Below are 22117 nucleotides of genomic sequence, written 5' to 3' on the forward strand. Positions count from 1 at the left end.
CAGAATTTAGTTAAAGAGTATAATCAATTCTGTATTTCATGGCATGACTGTAACATGAAGAATGTATATTCCTGCAGATATAAATAACTGTATGCAAAAACTCTGTAAATTAGATTTGGATTTTCTACTACGAAGACAATAGTGTGACTATTGATGGCGTTACATTAGTGTTATTACTCTTGTGTCTTTCTATAGAATGGACATAGGTAACATGAATATTGCATTATAGAGCAGGCAAGTTATGGGATAAATTTGGTTTTGTGTTTCAGAATTAATACTGGAAACTGGAAACCTAGACTTCCATCAGATACAAGAGGATGTGTTTTTCTCTGTTCCACATGAGCGTCATGAGATAGAGGAGGTGGTGTCTAGTGCTGTGGATGTGTTCTGGAACCAACGTCGGTATGGAGAGTCCTTGGAGGGCCTGGAACCTCCGGAAACCTACTTCTCTACGGAGGATAACAACAACGATGTAGACAGTAAAAGTCGGCGTGTTTTTGAGAAATTGCTTTTCGATTCTACAGGTGATATTATACGTGATATTTATAGGGAAGAAGATCAGGATGGAACGTGTGCCTGGAAACAAACAAAACGGACACGACAGAAATATTTCAGAGGTGCTAATCCCCCAACAACAATAGACGTATTAAAACCAATTGTTCAGAAGGCTGTGATTGAAATTCTAGGATTGAATGGTTCTCGGAAAGTGGACAAAAATCGGTGGAGTGTACGGAAAAAGAAGGATCATGTTGACAATATCTTGGTGGAGGAGCTGAGAGAGGAGGAACCTGATTGGGTGAATTATGATGACGATGAAACTGCTGTTAAAATGCAGCTAACAGAGGCCATTTTCGAAACATTGTTGACAGATACTGTGCAGACAATGAATAAAATATACCGCAAAAAACAGATGTTAAGTCAACAGCAACAGTGACTATGAAATGGCTCAACTGGTAGATAGACACTGCACGCCAAATAGTACGCCAAACGGGGCACACAGGCATAGTAGTAATAGGTATTATGCCAAATATAGAATGAATTGGCATTGATGTACGATAATGCCGAGTAGCAGACAAATTGGCATACTGTACCTCAGTACATGCCCAATGTTAGAACTTTGTGCTAGAAATATTTACCATCAGTGGAAGGCTGGATGAACTATACATGTTGGGAGCTGATTATTTATTATAAAACAGTGCTATTGTCCAGTAGTGTAGTGTGACACTTCTGCCTTAAAAAGCACAAAATTGGCTTTCTATAAAAATGTTCAATTTTTACAGCATAGGTGCACATGCCCCCAGTCTGCTTCCAAGACCTATACCTACAGATGTATTCAAATCATCCCTGGCCATGATATCATCCTCAGTCACACAAGTCAATCATGGTCACTCACATATCTACATTCCACCAGAGTCGAGTGTAAATGCTATGTAGGAGAATTGTTTAGTACATAATGTGTTTTATTCTGTATGCTGTGCTTGGAAACGAAATCATTTGGATGCATAAACACAATTTTTACTGATAAAAAATGTCAACAAATCTGCATTTTCAGTTTTTAGCTCACCTGGACCGAAGGTCCGGTGAGCTTATGTCATGGCGCAGCGTCCGTCGTCCGTCCGTCCGTCCGTCGTCCGTCCGTCAACATTTGCTTCAAATCGCTACTAGTCAAAAAGGCCTTATTGGATTTTGACCAAATTTGGCCAGAAACATCCTTGGCAGAAGGGAAACAGATTTTGCATAAATGGTGATTCTGACTCCCAAGGGGCCAAAGGGGCGGGGTCCAATAGGGGAAATAGAGTTAATTCCTTTAAATCGCTACTAGTCATAAAGTTATGAATGGATTTGAACCCAATTTGGTCTGAAACATCCTTGGGGGAAGGGGAACAGATTTTGCATAAATGGTGGCCCTGACCCCAAAGGGGCCAAAGGGGCGGGGCCCAATAGGGGAAATAAAGGTAATTCCTTTAAATCGCTACTCGTCATAAAGTTATGAATGGATTTGAACCGAATTTGGCCAGAAACATCCTTGGCAGAAGGGGAACAGATTTTGCATAAATGGTGATTCTGACTCCCGAGGGGCCAAAGGGGCGGGGCCCAATAGGGGAAATAGAGGTAATTCCTTTAAATCGCTACTTGTCATAAAGTTATGAATGGATTTGAACCCAATTTGGCCAGAAACATCCTTGGCAGAAGGGGAGCAAATTTTGCATAAATGGTGACTCTGACCCCGAGGGGCCAAAGGGGCGGGGCCCAATAGGGGAAATAGAGGTAATTCCTTTAAATCGCTACTAGTCATCAAGTTATGAATGGATTTGAACCAAATTTGGCCAGAAACATCCTTAGCAGAAAGGGAACAGATTTTGCATAAATGGTGATTCTGACTCCCGAGGGGCCAAAGGGGCGGGGCCCAATAGGGGAAATAGAGGTAATTCCTTTAAAAACGCTACTTGTCATAAAGTTATGAATGGATTTGAACCCAATTTGGCCAGAAACATCCTTAGCAGAAAGGGAACAGATTTTGCATAAATGGTGATTCTGACTCCCGAGGGGCCAAAGGGGCGGGGCCCAATAGGGGAAAAAGAGGTAATTCCTTTAAATCGCTACTAGTCATAAAGTTATGAATGGATTTGAACCGAATTTGGCCAGAAACATCCTTGGCAGAAGGGGAATAAATTTTGCATAAATGGTGATTGACCCCCGAGGGGCCAAAGGGGTGGGGCCCAATAGGGGAAATAGAGGTAATTCCTTTAAATTGCTACTAGTTATTAAGTTATGAATGGATTTGAACCCAATTTGGTCAGAAACATCCTTGGGGGAAGGGGAACAGATTTTGCATAAATGGTGACTCTGACCCCAAAGGGGACAAATGGGCGGGGCCCAATAGGGGAAATAGAGGTAATTCCTTTAAATCGCTACTAGTCATAAAGTTATGAATGGATTTGAACCCAATTTGGTCTGAAACATCCTTGGGGGAAGGGGAACAGATTTTGCATTAATGGTGGCTCTGACCCCAAAGGGGCCAAAGGGGCGGTGCCCAATAGGGGAAATAGAGGTAATTCCTTTAAATCGCTACTAGTCATAAAGTTATGAATGGATTTGAACCCAATTTGGTCAGAAACATCCTTGGGGAAGGGGAACAGATTTTGCATAAATGGTGACTCTGACCCCAAAGGGGACAAATTGGCAGGGCCCAATAGGGGAAATAGAGGTAATTCCTTTAAATCGCTACTAAGTTATAAATGCATGTTCTAAAAACAGTTCTTGAGGTCTTTCAGACCTTGGAGAGTCTGGACTTCATTAATCTTTAAAGCAGTTCGGAATCCCACACTATAACCATATATAGCATTGTTAGAGATTTACAAATAAAACAAATTGAATATGAACATTATTTTGACATTTGGTCTAATCCATCCAGGTGAGCGATACAGGCCCCATGGGCCTCTTGTTTAAGTTTAATGTAAGTCCATTGGAGATTAGTAATGGTGTAATGTTAACATTGAGAGTATATGGGTTGAATATAACTATTTGGGTTGTATGGTGCACATTTAGATCAGAATATTCTAATTTGGCATTTTGTGTGTTATTTTCAGCTGAATTGAGAAAATATTAACAGTTTCCTGGGTTCAATGCAAGAATCCAACACACTCTGAACTAACAGTATCATTATGTAATTTGATGAGCAGTTAAAAGCTAGAGATGGTGTGTATATGTATAGCTGTATATAAGACTTATTTATTCCATACGAGAAGATGAGCGGATGTGTATTTAATGCCTAAAAGTGTTTGAGAGGCTGTACCTGTGAATGATGTAATGCGATAGATATCAGCCGTCATAATGATTCCTCTAGTAAATGTGCTGGAAACTCTAATGAAAATCATGCTTTGGGAGTGAGGATTCAGGTGAGGTAAAATTGTTTATTGAATCGTAAGTTATTGATATTGTGTGTGTAACTATGTATATTACAACGAGTGTATGACAGGTAGTATATCAAGTCCAGACATCCAAACTCTGTGCTTGTTACTTGTATTTTACGTGAGTATAACATGTACCATAGCAGGGCCTTGATATCCGAACTCTGTCCATATTTACTTGGCATTTTATGAGAGTAAAACATGAACCATAGCATGGCCTAGACATCAAAATTCTCTCAATGTTAAATTTGATCACATATGGTTCCTGTACATTTGGCTCAGTTTACCCGAGAGCTATAGGAGAGAGGGACAGATCCAGGACTTTACCAGGAGAGTTCTGTTTCCTTCTCATGTTTTATACCTCAAAATGCTATAACTCGCATGGAAAACGATTTACTTACATGGTACATGTATGGTATACTCCGAGTTTGAAAGGGGGCTTGGATGTTGGACTGGACCAACTCATCCCTTTGATCTGCTACTGTATGATACATATATTGTTAATTAGATTTCTGAGTGCTATTTGTTGATTGGTTGATTGGGGAATGCTGTTTCTTTGTAACAAAGAAGATCTGTGTGCTTGTAAAGTAATGTGATGAGGTAGCTATTTGAAATATACATTACCTGTATCATTAATATTCATATGTTTGTAGTAGTTTTAGGCCTGCCTTTAGTCCATTATAGACATACATTTTCCTATGTAAGAGTTTTAAAATTCATTTTGTTTTTACTTTTGTTTCAGATATAACTATAACTTGGTTTCCATTGAGTCTCATTATCTAGTTAGTTGTATACCTAATTCTTTATCTTTACTCGCTACCTGGTTAAATTCCGTCCAAATTAAATGTCTCTTTTGATATGCTTATTTACATCCATCTTTAGATTCATTAATCATTTTGTTTCATTGTCTTTTTTATTATTTACTGATCAATTATTATTACCATGTCTTGTAACAGTAACTGTGGAATTTGAAATATCATTTAAAGATAATTTAGCAAATATGATTGTATGTTTTGATTAAATGTTGATACCACATGGAAAATTGACACTGCCAAATATTTATTAACTGGGCTATTTTTGTGAGAAAATATTTTGGAAATTTCATGTTTTTTATCCTGAAGAGGCAAACTTTGGTGTATAATCACCGTAAATGTTTCCAGATATTTTGTCATTAAATGTAGATCTACTTTACAGTCTTGATTTCTTCTCCAGTCTTCTTTTTTTTTAACTCTCCAAAGAAATTTGCTAATAGATCGAACCAACTATTTGTAGTGCAATTTATTTGATTTCTTTTACTAATAGAATTATTTTGGACTAATGATCTACTGTCAAGTGTAGAGTGTTGTAGGCTTTCTGTGGGCTTTCGGGTAAGGTGTGTGGGAATGTGTGGAGCGAGGCAGTTATCTCCCCTGGTATTTCCAAAAAAGCTATGTGCCATGAAATAGCCTGCTCTATATAATGGAGATTGGATTGATGTAGGTCAGTCCATTCTAACACTAGGTACTGCCAGGGTATACTTGTCTATTTAAGGCATTTTCCATGGTTTTGTATGTATCTGATTATTACTAGACTTGTACTCCATTCACTGAGCATTTAGTATCTTATACTAGCAGCATTGTACCCTGTTTACCAAGCATTTCCATGTATGTTACATACCTACATAGAAAGTGCCTTAACTGGGTTTTTTCAGCCACAGGTACACCAATATTGAGAATTTTTATTTTGAAAACAGCAACTTCTGTAAGTTAGCATTGCTAACCAAATGTGTGTTTATTGATTTGGAAACGACAAAGATAAACAGAGTTTGAACTCATGATCAGTCTAAACTACGAAAATTTTATTTTATTCACAATGACATTACCTGCTTGTTTAGTATTATTGCCAACATTTATAATCTATATGAAATCTCAGGTTAGTTATTTTTAATGTCCACTTCCATTTTTTACATAAAAACAAACATCTCACAATTATAATGATGAATTTACTCACTGATCTTCATCCCTGTTATACCCAATGGGCTAGACTCTGACAATACTAGAGCTTACCTATTGTTGATACACAGGTATGTGAAGGATAGCCACCCGGATGCCTTATTAATCCCTAGTACAGTCACGTGTTACAGAGAAACTACTAGTGATATTGTCTCCAGTAATACTCGAGGAGGCATGCTAGATTTATGTAACTATATATAATTAAGGCCTGAACTTGAGCATGATTTTATACTCTTAGAATGTCCAGGGCCTGATTACGCACCCATGTAGATTTGTCTCCCCTTAACACATTGTGATATAATGCTATTCTCTGGTAATAAATTAAATCTATTTTTTCAACTTTGTACATTTGTAGACATGAGTCAGTTTACTATGCAACTGTAAAACTATGACCATGCGAAGTTTGTGGTTCTCTGATGGGGTCCACAATGAAATACTTAAAGTAAACTTAACAAATGAAATCAGTTGTTGTGTTTATCGTTTTGTGTCTTTACCACCCAAGGTGTACCGTACCTTCCTCCGACAGGTATTATGTATTAATACAAAAGTGCAGACAACCACATCAATGTCAGGTCAGGAGATCACGAGGAAGACATGACTTTAAAGATTGACAGCATGCATCATCCTGGCACCTTGCATGGACGTATCAAATCCGTTTTGTCTTGAAGATGCTAACTCTTCATGCAAGCTACTCACCAAATATCATATTCAGGTTACGTTGTGTTACAAAGGGCCTTCACCCAGCAAACTATATTCAGGTTACGTTATGTTACAAAGGGCCTTCACCCCAGCAAACTACACACCAAATATCCTTCAGGTTACGTTATGTAACGAAGGGCCTTCACCCCAGCAAGCTACACACCAAATATCCTTCAGGTAATGTTATGTAACAAAGGGCCTTCACCCCAGCAAGCTACACACCAAATGTCCTTCAGGTTACGTTATGTAACAAAGGGCCTTCACCCCAGCAAACTACACACCAAATATCCTTCAGGTTACGTTATGTAATGAAGGGCCTTCACCCCAGCAAGCTACACACCAAATATCCTTCAGGTAATGTTATGTAACAAAGGGCCTTCACCCCAGCAAGCTACACACCAAATATCCTTCAGGTTACGTTATGTAACAAAGGGCCTTCACCCCAGCAAGCTACACACCAAATATCCTTCAGGTTACGTTATGTAACAAAGGGCCTTCACCCCAGCAAGCTACACACCAAATATCCTTCGGGTTAAGTTATGTTACAAAGGGCCTTCACCCCAGCAAGCTACACACCAAATATCATATTCGGGTTAAGTTATGTAACAAAGGGCCTTCACCCCAGCAAACTACACACCAAATATCATATTCTGGTTCATTATGTTACAAAGGGCCTTCACCCCAGCAAACTACACACCAAATATCCTTCAGGTTACGTTATGTAACAAAGGGCCTTCACCCCAGCAAGCTACACACCAAATATCATATTGGGGTTCATTATGTTACAAAGGGCCTTCACCACAGCAAGCTACACACCAAATATCAAATTTAGGTCAGAGTAGACATTTCACTGCATCAAGGTTGGGTTACATTACAAAGTGGCCTTCATCTCACAAAGTTACAACACAGATGTTGGTTGTTCCTATCTTAAATGACTACACAGAAATCAACGAGTTTTATAAAAGTAACATTTTATTTTCCAGTATGGTTTTCATTACATATAGAGAGGAGATTCTAAGGAAAATAACAATAAAATAACTATTTACAAGTGTCTGCTCCATCAAGGTGCAGGTCAATGGCCGCTGTATATACACACAGTACTGTGGTTGGATTAATTGGTCCAATTAATGGTAGCTATATATACATGTATCTCCACAGCCCTTTCGCTAGATTAAAATGGTTAATGATAATGTATATGTTTTGTCGTAGTTACCAGTTCCACTATTTTACCTTTAGCGATCTGATGAAATGCTGCTGTTGTGTTAATGATACAACCTACTAAATAAATAGTTTTCTCCCCACTAGGCCACATTTACATTCAATGTCACCTTGACACAACTTCCTCAACTTCCAACCTTTATGTAGAACATTTTGGTGTAATACCCAACATGGCAGAACACCAGGATGTGGCATAATATAGTTTATCTAGTTAATTGTTTCACAACCTCTTACAAACTTAATCTTTCGGTACTTAAATCCCAGTCGCAGCCTTATTCCTCTCGACTATACACACGTCATTCACACACAAGCACATTAATAAGGAAATATATCAATTAAATTTCCGTCCCTCACTAGCACCTTGTTCCAATATTTAAGTAGAATGTAGATGCCACACATGCATTTCAAATTTTGATTTTGAAGTTATATACAATAAGAACAGTTCTGTAGTGTGATAGCTATATTTGTAAAACAGTTAGTTAAGAATATTTAGTAATACAATTAAGTAAGAATATTTCCCTTGCAGTTTGAAAGAAACCATGTAGCGAAATACAATGTATAAGCTATCCTTGATAAAAAATTAATGTATACATTACTGAATGTTAAAAATTCCATTCACATACTGGTCAAGCAGTCTCACATGGATAAAAATTGCACATCTTAATTAGGACGAGTATGGTACTAGGTCAAGGTCATACTGTAATAAATAATCCTTCAAGAACAGATTTTCTTTATACCTTGACTTTATGAAAACCAAAGTCCTTGGGCAAGTATCTTATTTTAGTCTTATATACTTTCTCTCTTCTCTTACATAACTGTTTTCATTTCATTCATAACCAATTTAATGTCTATTCCTGTAACACTGTTGTCCTGACAATGACCTCCGTGACTGCATATGGATCACAATTTGATGATGGACGTCTGTCTTCAAGATAACCACATCCATCCTCGGCAACCTGTCGTGGAATACGAATACTGGCCCCACGGTTAGCAACTCCAGCTGAAAAATCATGGATACTGGACGTCTCATGGTGACCAGTCAATCGTCTCTCGTTGTCCTTGCCCTCCTTGGGGTCATACGCCTTGATGTGGCGGACATGATGTTTGGACAGCAGTTCAATACTTTCCTCGATAGCCCTTGGTAACAAAATACACACTTTGTACAATCTATCCGATCAAACACAGACTTCTCGGTTATCGTATTATTAATATATATTGCATATTAACCCTTTTCTTGGTTAATTACACTTTACCATAGTTAATTCCATTCATTTTTCCCTCTACTGTCACCCTGATAACACCATTCATTCATCCCTCTAATGATCCTGATAACTTGCTTCCCTTTCCCCTCTACAGCCACCACTATAACTAATAGGACTCCTCCCTTTTTCCTCTAATGACATATGCCTCCCCCTCTAATGACATAGTTATAACTTACTCGATGCCTCCCCCTCTAATGACATAGTTATAACTTACTCGATGCCTCCCCCTCTAATGACATAGTTATAACTTACTCGATGCCTCCCCCTCTAATGACATAGTTATAACTTACTTGATGCCTCCCCCTCTAATGACATAGTTATAACTTACTTGATGCCTCCCTTTTCCCTCATTGCCAGGGTACTGTAGTTGCAGTGAGCACCAGCTCCATTCCAATCGCCCTCGATAGGTTTGGGATCAAGAGTCACAACTACACCGAAATCTTCAGCTACACGATACAACAAGTAACGACCCATCCACAAGTGGTCTCCCATTTCAATTCCTTCACAGGGGCCAACCTGAAACTCCCACTGGAAACAAAAAACGAACATGATAAAACGTAGTACAATTACCATACTTAGAGACAATCTCAAAACAGTTGCATCAAGAAATGGTGCAATACACAACTTTCTAATGTATCCAATTTTTCTGCAGTAGTTAAAACTTTTTTACTAGAACTGTTAACATTATTGTAAAATATGTTTACCTGAGCAGGCATGACCTCAGCATTACAACCAGCGATTTTGATCCCAGAATACAGACAAGCACGATAGTGAGCCTCGATGATGTCACGACCGTACACCTTGTTTGCTCCAACTCCACAGTAGTATGGTCCTGTTAATAATAAAGTGTGAATATTACAGAGTTCATCAAAATCAAGAATAGGTCTAAAAGTTATAAACACTATTTTCAACAATAACGTAATATAATGAGTTTACCGGTTAAATGCATAGCAGTATATAACAACCATATCTATCCTTACCCTGGGGTCCTGGGAATCCATTCTTGGGCCAACCAAAGGGATGACCATCTAAATCCAACAGAGTGTACTCTTGTTCAATTCCAAACCAAGGGATGGATGCCTTGGCCTTTTCCATCACAGCATTGCAGGCTGCTCGTCTGTTGGTCTCTGCTGGCTTCTTGTTGTACTTGTAGACTTCACACAGAACCAGCTTGTGTTTCCCTCCTCTAAACGGGTCCCTGAATATACTGACTGGATGAAGGTACATGTCAGAGTTGGAACCCTCTGCCTGGTATGTACTTGATCCATCATAGTTCCAAATTGGGCAATCTGACAAAAGACACAATAAATAATTATTTGGACATTTATCAATATCAGAGTTCAAAGTTCAAAACCAGGCAAACGACTGCAGCAACAGTATATATCTAGGTAGACATAAAACTTGTACATGACACATCCTCACCAGATTTACTTGTGTTTTACTGTCCAAGAGCTGTCAGTTAATCCTAGCATCAGTTGTCAATATCAACAAGCTGAGAGTGAATGGGATCGCCACATAGGTACAAGGCAACATGCAATATAGATTTTATATGGTAACAATTTTACGTCTATAAATGAAATTGTGGAATACCATTACCAGTGGCATAAGGTAGTGGTATACCGGCCCAACTTCCACTGGAATACTATTACCAGTGGCATAAGGTAGTGTGACTATACCGGCCCTACTTCCACTGGAATACTATTATTGTGATAATTCACAATGAGAATATATGAATCAATAGACTTTGTCTATGATATGCCGTGAACGGCAAGGTGAGTCTACAGTCAAACTGACACACTATGGCAAGGTGAGTCTAATTCCACTTTCTCAAGTAAGTTAATTATTCATAGAAATTTATTCAGAGTTCAAGGTAGTTTTATATACTAGTACATCAACACACGTCGGTCAACAACAATCTGATGTGTGTCCGAAGGATTATACCTGGAGGCACTGTTGGTGTCCAGGGAACTATTGTTATCTCGCCTATCTGGTCTTGCTGACCAGTGACCCGAAAACTTGTTTATGCGTCCTGAATAAAACTTCCCCGTGTCAATATATACACGTCTCCAAAACAGGCTCCAAAACTTGATCGTTCTTATGTTGACTGTCTACATGCTACTCACAACAAGTAGCCAAACCCAATCACTGATAAATTTTCAATAATAATAGTGTTTTATATATAAAATCTCCATTATTATAATCAGTAAGCAGATATGTCTGGAGAGATGGAACTGCTGGTCATTGTTAGTCGACTAATTAGTCAAGTGTCTCGTGCTGCCTATACGGAGGCAATATATACACACATTACACCAAGGTCAACAGTCCCCTCTCCCATTTCTATAAAGTTGACTTGATTATACAACTGATGACTCCTGACTTGAGCCTCCTTTCCAAGACTGACCTTTAAAGCTATAAATCTAAACAGGTACAATGATGAGATATTGTCCATCTCTTGCCCCTATAATGAATAATCAAGCCTTTACCTGTCGGTACCTTGGGTTCTCTGTCAAGGGTTCTACACTTGCTCCGGATTCCTTCACCGGTGCCATCGATCCAGATGTACTCTGCCATCACTTCTTCAGTACCAAGGTCAAGGTCAAGGTACTTCTGAAGTACCACCTTGTCGGTAGCCGCATTGTTTATAACAGCCATTATGATCACAGTTCAGATTCTGTAATAAAAATTAACCTGGGAGTAGGAAAGTGTCCCATCATAATACCTAGAAGGCAAAATCTGTTGTTGACCTTCCAAGCAGGTAAGATCTACATACTGTTGACCTTTTGACCCACGTAACAGGTAAATGATGTGTAGTTGACCTATGACCTTGTGACTTATTTTGATATGCAGTATTGTATTGTTTTGTTTGTTTTTAAGGGTTTCACATCCTCACAATGGCCAGGGACATATGAGTATATATAGCTTGTGTAGGTCAAGGTAATTTTTTCAACAAATTAACAATTAATCGAACTGGACTAAAAATTGCTCTAATTTGCCCTAATTACATTTCAATCAACACCTACAACTATATTCAGGTTATATAATGTATCTTGTACATTCATTTTGCTGAATATCATAAACAGGCATGTGCACAAGATTGATTTAATTTCTGCCCAACTTAAAAATGCAAATTATAAATGTTCTTGAATTGTTCTGATTTTTTATATTGGTCTGGCGTTGATAATTGAGTGGCTAAAATTTTACCTACACAATATTTTGTACCTGTCGGAATAAGGCATGCTCGTAGGTGTTATCTCCCCTCCATTACATTGCTGACAAAATACCGACGAACTCGGTGTTTAGAAAATTATAAGTTATGTGGAGTTGGATCACATTATCTATTTTAATTAAGTTTTAATCGTAGCTCAATTTGTATAGTTGACCAAATCACATCTTGGTCATTTAAATTTAATCTTGTTCACAAAATCACTAAATACTAATTATGTAACCGCGAGTCCATTAGGCCAGAGACCTAGCTAGCTACTCCTACATCAACATTGAATTCTGGACATTGCTATATGTGGCTATGCTATTCGGTACTCAAGATCAGCTCGTTGCCTTGATCCGAACGGTGACTTTAACATTGCTCCAGATTCTATTATTTATTTGCAGTCAAACAAATCTTTGAATGCCACAGTTGATTTTTAATAAATATTTTTTTTTTTTATTTTCTGAAACTGTTACGTGTCGTGAAATTTCATCGCGGAGGAGAAAAATTACTAAAGCATTTTTTTAAAGAATCGGGGATTTTTCCACTGCTGTCAATTGTCTCGCTCGACCCTCACCTTGTCTGCCTATAATAATCAGCTGATTCAGAAAATCGATAAATGTAAATTTTGCATATTATCAGATAGTAAGAAAATGTCGATTGATAAGCGGAACACATTTTATAAAGCAAACGAACATTCTAATATCAAATCAAACACTCCTCGGAAATACCGAGATAGATTATATAAATGTCCTTACCTTATAGAAGCGTCGCTCACGGTTGAAAGTCTAGAGATTCTTCTGTCGGAAAAGCGAGGATCACGCAGTAATATCGACTCTTCTCTAGTAGCAGAGCGCTCTCATTGGTCACTTATTAAAGTGACGATTTTCATTGGTCGACCTATATTCTATTATTAAACATGTCACGTGCTAGGAGGTGGTCATGAAAGAAGTTTAAAAGCTAGTTAATCGTACTTTTGGAAGAATCTACATTTTGAATAGCTCTCACAGGCAATAGTTTTACGATTCTTGACAAATATGATTGTAGATATAAATACTTACCTACACATAATATGTGTTACCGCAAGTATACCGTCCTACTTTCGTTTCATATACTTTCGGTTCAGCACGATGTTTTCACGTGACAAGTGCGTTTTATCAATAAACAGAATTTGCCATGACCCTGACATCACACATGAGAAGCACGAGCGATGGAGTGAGTGGAAATAGTTGTACATAGGTATCACATTTACCCAATGTTTCATGAAAATTAGGTATCTGTAATAGCATCTATACGACAATTATAGAGTTCTGAGATAGCTATATCGGGTAAACTGCATATATAGTAATATAAATACATCTGATTCTGTAAATACAGCACAGTAACAATAGACATATTAAACTAGTTACCACTCGTAATACCACTACCTAATGTAATAATAACAATATTAAACAAATATCACATATTACACTAAAGTTACTATTAGTAATACCACAGACCTAATGTAATAACAATATTATACAAATATCACATATTACACTAAATTACTATTATATAGTAATACCAAATACCTAATGTAATAATAATATTATTATACAAATATCACAGGTTATCGCAGTTAGTATTTGGAATTGACACAGTATATCACATATTGTCACCGACATTGAATTATATAAGTTTTTCGATCAATCAATAAATCAATCAATCAATCAATCATGTTTTATTAAAGTGTCGCATATGTTTATACATACATATAAAATATGTATTTTAGACACATAAGCAAAAAAACTGTATTAACATCCAGTCGTTAATGACTTTTGAGATAAGTTCAATAAGTTTAATCGTCTATATACATTTGTATATCTTATATTAGAATAGTACAGATATCAAATTAATATTTATATACATGTATATGTAAATTAAGTTATCAGATACACAGATATGTATATACAAGTTATTAAAGGAAAATGGTTATTCATATGTAATTTACAAAGCAAGGATGTCCCATGAAAGCTGGTGAACAGCTTATCATTCAACCTCCCGCGGGACTCGAGCCCGCGATCCCCGGGTTAGGGGGCCAATGTTTTGTCTTTATCCTAAAACACTATAAATGCGGTTAGGACTGAATGGAAATGTTATTGTATACATAATGTGACTTGGAAATGAGAGTATGTTATAACGGAAAGGTATAAAAACCGTCTGTACACTTTGTATAGTGTAACGGGGTTGTATATTGGTAAATGCAAACACGTATTGTGTTCATTAAATAAGATTTATATATACACACACTTCCTGCTCAACAGGTCCGTTTATTTTAGCAACTCGTATACATGCCTACATCTTGTATCAGACGATTTGTTACTGCGAACCTTGGTGATCGATGGACCGTTAGTAATTATTGATAATAAAGGCACGAGTCGAAAACAAAACAAATTTAAGTATACACGTGTGTTGACACTGAGGTTTAGAAATACTGTATATAGTAACGTGCACCACATGTGGTACCTCAGTATGAGTACATCTGGTACAGTGACCGACTGGTCAGTTTTATATATAGATACACGGCCTAGATGTACCCGTCTCATACATGTAGTCCTGTTATCATGTATAGGTAACATTGACAGTTACCTGGTTTTCACACCTGGCCGGACGACGGTGATACCCTAGATTAGGTAAGACCATGTCATTGTATTATCAATCGTTATCATCATTATCACTAGTCTCAAATAGGACGATAACCTTGGCTCAGGTAGTGTGGAGTTAAACTCGAGGATCTCGTTAAAAATCACGGTGAATGACGTATGTACATGTATGCCGACATTATACATCTTTCTATAAATATCTGCACATTCCACCTCCTCGCAGTATTAGTTAAGAATGTATTCGTGAATTAACAATTAAACACCATATCAGTAACGTTACACGAGATCCTTATGACGTCACTCGTGCATCACACCGGGCTCTGATTTCCAAGCGTACCTAAGATTTGTATTCATGTCGCATCAACCAACTTTTCATCACTTACATATTAAGTTTTATATTATAAAGAAGTTACATGATGACATGAGCAGCAAGTTTGGTAGATGAATTAATTGTACCCCGTTCCCTCACAACCCGGACCATGCATATGCCCAGCCTGTGCCCCATCTACGTCAATCTCCAGAGTGTAACGTAATCAGAAGCCTTGGCTAGCGAAGATGTACCCGGGCCGTTCTCTCACACTCCAAACCATGTCTTTCTATACTCCGTTCCCTCACACTCCAAACTATGTCATTCTATACTCCGTTCCCTCACACCCCGAACCATGTCTTTCTATACCCCGTTCCCTCACACTCCAAACCATGTCTTTCTATACCCCGTTCCCTCACACCCTGAACCATGTCATTCTATACTCCTTTCCATCACATCCCGAACTATGTCTTTCTATACCCGTTCTGTCATACCCCGAACCATGTCTTTCTATACCCCGTTCCCTCACACCCCGAACCGTGTCTTTCTATACCCCGTTCCCTCACACTCCAAACCATGTCTTTCTATACTCCGTTCCCTCACACCCCGAACCATGTCTTTCTATACTCCGTTCCCTCACACCCCGAACCATGTCTTTCTATACCCCGTTCCCTCACACCCCGAACCATGTCTTTCTATACCCCGTTCCGTTACAACCCGAGCGTTGTATTTCTATACCCCGTTCCCTCACACTCCAAACCATGCCTTTCTATACCCGTTCCCTCACACCCCGAACCATGTCTTTCTATACCCCGTTCCGTCATACCCCGAACCATGTCTTTCTATACCCCGTTCCCCTAACACCCCGAACCTTGTAATTCTATATCCCGTTCCCTCACACCCTGAACCATGTCATTCTATACTCCTTTCCATCACATCCCGAACTATGTCTTTCTATACCCGTTCTGTCATACCCCGAACCATGTATTTCTATACCCCGTTCCCTCACACTCCAAACCATGTCTTTCTATACCCGTTCTGTCATACCCCGAACTATGTCTTTCTATATCCCGTTCCCTCACACTCCGAACCATGCCCGTCCAACGATGCCCAGTCAGTGGTTGTCTACAATAAAACTATCGGTTTTACAGTAAATTCGTTATAATTGGGGGAAAAATCGATATTAAGTTGTTACGAATGCAAAATACAATCTAAATCCAGGTTTCAGTTTGATGACAAGTCCTACAAAGTAGTAAAGATTTGTAGCACGCATGTATATAGCTGTGACCCGGCTGTTGTCCTCTTAGTCATTACTACACAGTCTACACACACCCACGTACTAGTACTCTGTATTAATCATAGTTCACGTGCTTTACATTATCCATTGTCCAGGTCTCGTGATCGCTAGTTACGATCATTAAAACCGGTCATGGTTCAAGTTCCTAATAAGTTCTATATCGATAAGGACAATAGTAGATAGTCGACTTCATCGTAGTGTTACACTCTCAATATAAACACAAGGTATGAAGAACAGAACCCTTGGATTTCGGAGGTGAATGGTCTGAAGCAATTGCAGATGCCGCATAATACATGAACTGTAGCGTTGCTACTGTTGAACCTCTCTAAAACAAAAAGACAATAATCAGTAACTATGATTATGACTCGATAAAATGAGGTCAAACTAAACAAAAATATATTGATACGGACACCATTGAAAACACATACGGATAACCAGATTGGTTGTTCCGGAAGGGTACGCGTCTTTACTTTATCCGGGATAGTGCCCACCATACAAATCCAAGTTGAAGCCAGGCAATGCCACGTTTTCAACATGAGAACCAGCATATGACAAACATCGAACACGTCTGACTCCATAACGCATGGAGAAACAGAATAGCTCAACCATTGCTTCACGGGAGCATAAACGCATTGAGGAGACGTAACTATTCATTGTGAGGCTTTGTTGTTTTGTAATAAGGGTGTTGTTATGGAAGCAGGAATTCGTCCGGACTATCTTTATACATTTGTTGATGTTATCTACACATATGTCGGTTTCATTTATACATTTGTTTGTGTTATTTATACATTTGTTGATGTTATTTAAACAGTTGTGTGTGTTATTTATACATTTGTGTGTGTTATTTATACATTTGTGTGTGTTATTTATACATTTGTTTGTGTTATTTATACATTTGTGTGTGTTATTTATACATTTGTGTGTGCTATTTATACATTTGGTGATGCTATTTATACATTTGTTTGTGTTATTTATACATTTGTTTGTGTTATTTATACATTTGTTGGTTTTATTTATACATTTGTTTGTGTTATTTATACATTTGTGTGATGTTATTTATACATTTGTGTGTGCTATTTATACATTTGGTTGATGCTATTTATACATTTGTTTGTGTTATTTATACATTTGTTGATGTTATTTATACATTTGTTGATGTTATTTATACATTTGTTTGTGTTATTTATACATTTGTTGATGTTATTTATACATTTGTTTGTGTTATTTATACATTTGTTTGTGTTATTTATACATTTGTTTGCGTTATTTATACATTTGTTTGTGTTATTTATACATTTGTCGATGTTATTTATACATTTGTTGATGTTATTTGTACATTTGTTTGTGTTATTTATACATTTGTTGATGTTATATATACATTTGTTGATGTGTTGATGTTATTTATACATTTGTTTGTGTTATTTATGCATGTGTTGATGTTATTAATACATTTGTTTGTGTTATTTATACATTTGTTTGTGCTATTTATACATTTGTTGATGCTATTTATACATTTGTTTGTGTTATTTATACATGTGTTGATGTTATTTATACATTTGTTTGTGTTATTTATACATTTGTTTGTGCTATTTATACATTTGTTTGTGTTATTTATACATTTGTTTGTGTTATTTATACATTTGTTGGTTTTATTTATACATTTGTTGATGTTATTTATACATTTGTTTATTATTTATACATTTGTCGGTTTGATTTATACATTTGTTGGTGTGATTTATACATTTGTTTGTGTTATTTATACATTTGTTTGTGTTATTTATACTTTTGTTGATGTTATCTACACATAAGTCGGTTTTATTTATACATTTGTTTGTGTTATTTATACATTTGTTGATGTTATTTATACATTTATTGGTGTGATTTATACATTTGTTTGTGTTATTTATACATTTGTTTGTGTTATTTATACTTTTGTTGATGTTATCTACACATAAGTCGGTTTTATTTATACATTTGTTTGTGTTATTTATACTTTTGTTGATGTGATTTATACATTTGTTTGTGTTATTTTTACATTTGTCGGTTTTATTTATATATTTGTTTGTGTTATTTATACATTTGTTGATGTTATTTATTCATTTGTTGATGTTATTTATACATTTGTTTATTATTTATACATTTGTCGGTTTTATTTATACATTTGTTGGTGTGATTTATACATTTGTTTGTGTTATTTATACATTTGTTTGTGTTATTTATACTTTTGTTGATGTTATCTACACATAAGTCGGTTTTATTTATACATTTGTTTGTGTTATTTATACTTTTGTTGATGTGATTTATACATTTGTTTGTGTTATTTATACCTTTGTCGGTTTTATTTATATATTTGTTTGTGTTATTTATACATTTGTTGATGCTATTTATTCATTTGTTGATGTTATTTATACATTTGTTTGTTATTTACACATAAGTCCGTTTTATTTATACATTTGTTTGTGTTATTTATACTTTTGTTGATGTGATTTATACATTTGTTTGTGTTATTTATACATTTGTTGTGTTATTTATACATTTTTTTGTGTTATTTATACAATTGTTTGTTTTATCTATGTATTTGTTGGTGTTGTTTAATGAAATATATATATATATATACTGACACTGGATGTTCACGGGGCGATAAATCCAGCAAACAATCAGATACAGCCATTTCTGCATTTTTGTGGGAAGCAGTGTACTGTATGTTTTACTGTTCAAGGTCACAAACAGGTCTATCTAGGGACCTACTACCAGTAGGAAGGTCGTAAAAAGTTACACGTAGAAGTGGCCAGAGGTCAGGTCGATTGCCTTTTATGGTGATGTGCCAAAGCAAAAAAGTTCATCAGAAGTTCAAGTGAACAACTGACCATTCAACAGAGAAGGCTCACGTGACCATATGCGTACAAAATGTATATAAGTAAATGTAGGGTTGTAAACAAAAGTGTCCGTCAACACGGTCTCACACTCTGGACAAGGCTAATATGAAATCCAGGTCACAGCGCTATTGACCATGACGCGTTGGCCACTGTTGACCTCGTAAACAGTATGTGTACTGACCACTATTCAATACGAATCTTTTCCCCTCAATACCAACATTAGCGGTGACCCTGACATGCTGGTAACAGACGGACTACACTGTCTGCCTCGTGCATGTTTATACAATTATATTGTACAGGTATATGTATTCTCTACATGTCGGAGACAAACTTTCAGACAACTAAAGATACAGTATCATATGGCTGTATAGATATCTGAAACAAAATGGTCAGTGAAATTTTCACTACAAAAACAATTATGGTACGTATCTCAGTAGTATACGATATTATAAAATGTATACATAGCCCGCATACAGCGGATGTGTCGTGTGTGGACTTTGGACCCACAGCTAGTTTCCAGCCTGGGTTAACTGTACTGATTTACACGAAATCTAGATTCGGTAGATACACACAAAGGGAACTACATTTAGTATTTTGAAGCTTCTAGCCGTGGGGAGGATCAATCTTTATAGTATACTGTACATTGTTATTCTCTGTATACGCCTGGACCCAGCTATAGATCTTTATACCTCTTCATATGTTTTAATTCGTGACATACATTTCGACAAAATTACACAAATGTGTTAAATGACAGAATCTTTACCTTAATGATGATATAATTGCAAGAACCAAAGCCATAGTTCTTCATAATTGCAATTAAATCTGGGAAACTATCCACTGATCACGGGGTTGAAGCTCCACTCTCTATATGTAAATGAGCCGCAGAAAATATGTCATGCACGCATGCGCACAATTGTTAGTTTGACCTGAGACGTATAAATAAATACATATGCTATATACGTCTCTGCAATAACCAAGGCCACACACAAGAAGCCCAAAGTCGATGACACACTGGTTGCTGCTCAGAGGGCAAGGGTAACACATCATCTACGACTTACAGATTCAACATACGCGAGTCTCTTAGTTTAAAAGCCTCCATGAATTGGCAGTAAAACTTCTCGGCATTTGATAAACAAACCCATGCGTTTCAGTGTATCACCCGGGGATGTAACTCGGCGTATGCAGGTTTGTTTCACGTTCTATTTTAGATGTTTAACACGTTGTTAACTTATGAATTCTTGAAGGGATTATAAAGTTTACCCAGATTAAGATTTTTATTGAAAAAACAAAAACAAAGAGAGGCTTTGAGAAGATGCTACATCCCCGACAGAATACACTATGCTTTAACAAAAATGCATATAAATAATAATGGCACACCTGTTATGTACATTGGTAAATATATCTAAATTACACCAACAAATGACACACCTGTTATGCAAATTTACTTAATTACACCAAGAAATGGCACACCTGTTATGTAAATATATCTTAATTAAACCAACAAATGGCACATCTGTTATGTAAATAGAGGTTACACAACGAGTGTTTTTTGTGTATGGTATTTCTTTCACTCGAGATAGTTATTTTTCAAAAGTAACAAAAACACAAGCTTTAGCGAGTGTTTTTCGTAACTTTTGAAAAATAACTAACGAGAGTGAAAGAAATACCATATACAACAACCACTGAGTTTGTGTTTGACCTGTTTCTGCTTCAATAGAAAAGCTATTCTGAGGATTAATTGACCTGGTTTTTTTTATGTCAACGTGTGTTCTTTTCACAATATTAGGTGTGGTGTAAGGATATGACTTAACTTAAAATGCCGCTAATAATTTATATGCAAAACTGACAAATTCGGAAATGTATGGAAATATTACAATTCATTACAAATCAAATGATCAGTAGGTTTATTCTTTCAAAGCAATAAATTGATAAAAATCTTTATATATTTTCAAGAATATAACAAAACAGCTGTGAACTACTTCTTGTGCGTTATCGTTTCCAGGACATCGTGAAGCGGCCTTTAAGTGTTAGCCAATCGAATTGCATTGAACCATGTGATTAAAAAATAGTCCCGCTCAAAGGTCACCGATCAAATTAGTTTTTTGGAGGGTACATTAAGTATGTAACGTTTTGAGGGTGGTCAATTACGGTAAGTATGTCACTTTTGGAGGGTGGTCAATAACGTTAAGTATGTAATGTTTGGAGGGTGGTAATAACGTTAAGTATGTCACATTTGGAGGGTGGTCAATAACCTTAAGTATGTAATGTTTGGAGGGTGGTCAATAACCTTAAGTATGTAATGTTTGGAGGGTGGTCAATAACGTTAAGTATGTAACTTTTGGAGGGTGGTCAATAACGTTAAGTATGTAATGTTTGGAGGGTGATAATAACGTTAAGTATGTAATGTTTGGAGGGTGGTCAATAACGGTAAGTATGTAATGTTTGGAGGGTGGTAATAACGTTAAGTATGTAATGTTTGGAGGGTGGTCAATAACGTAAGTATGTAATATTTGGAGGTTGATAATAACGTTAAGTATGTAATGTTTGGAGGGTGATAATAACGTTAAGTATGTAATGTTTGGAGGGTGGTAATAACGTTAAGTATGTAATGTTTGGAGGGTGGTAATAACGTTAAGTATGTAATGTTTGGAGGGTGGTAGGTGGTCAATAACGTTAAGTATGTAATGTTTGGAGGGTGGTCAATAACGT

At 36.7% G+C, this 22117-nt stretch overlaps 2 protein-coding genes across 4 annotated transcripts in view; one reads left to right on the forward strand and one right to left on the reverse strand.

Moving 5' to 3' along the window:
- The window catches only part of LOC117318089 (centrosome-associated protein 350-like), a 72732-nt gene extending 71180 nt beyond the window's left edge, over positions 1–1552 (forward strand). For all 3 annotated transcript variants that reach the window (XM_033873092.1, XM_033873100.1, XM_033873108.1), the window contains one exon: positions 270–1552. In XM_033873092.1, coding sequence (XP_033728983.1) covers positions 270–934 — 665 coding nt within the window. In that variant the 3' untranslated portion in view covers positions 935–1552. The remainder of the gene's footprint in view (positions 1–269) is intronic.
- Positions 1553–7553: 6001 nt separating this feature from the next.
- LOC117318113 (glutamine synthetase-like) lies at positions 7554–13167 on the reverse strand. Its single transcript, XM_033873119.1, has 6 exons — positions 13045–13167; positions 11565–11752; positions 10062–10370; positions 9786–9913; positions 9410–9609; positions 7554–8956 (listed from the first exon to the last, which is right to left on the reverse strand). The coding sequence occupies exons 2-6, from the start codon at positions 11731–11733 to the stop codon at positions 8668–8670; spliced, it is 1095 nt and encodes a 364-aa protein (XP_033729010.1). The 5' UTR covers positions 11734–11752; positions 13045–13167; the 3' UTR covers positions 7554–8667.
- Between the last annotated feature and the right edge of the window lie 8950 nt (positions 13168–22117).

This window comes from Pecten maximus, chromosome 2 (assembly GCF_902652985.1).
Source record: "Pecten maximus chromosome 2, xPecMax1.1, whole genome shotgun sequence".
NCBI lineage: Eukaryota > Metazoa > Mollusca > Bivalvia > Pectinida > Pectinidae > Pecten > Pecten maximus.

Coding starts and splice junctions, on each gene's coding strand:
- LOC117318113 (XM_033873119.1), bottom strand. CDS start 11,733: ATGGCTGTTATAAACAATGCGGCTACCGACAAGGTGGTACTTCAGAAG. Junction 10,371..11,564: donor AGAACCCAAGGTACCGACAG/GTAAAGGCTTGA, acceptor GTCTTTTGTCAG/ATTGCCCAATTTGGAACTAT. Junction 8,957..9,409: donor AGGGAAAAGGGAGGCATCAA/GTAAGTTATAAC, acceptor TTTGTTACCAAG/GGCTATCGAGGAAAGTATTG.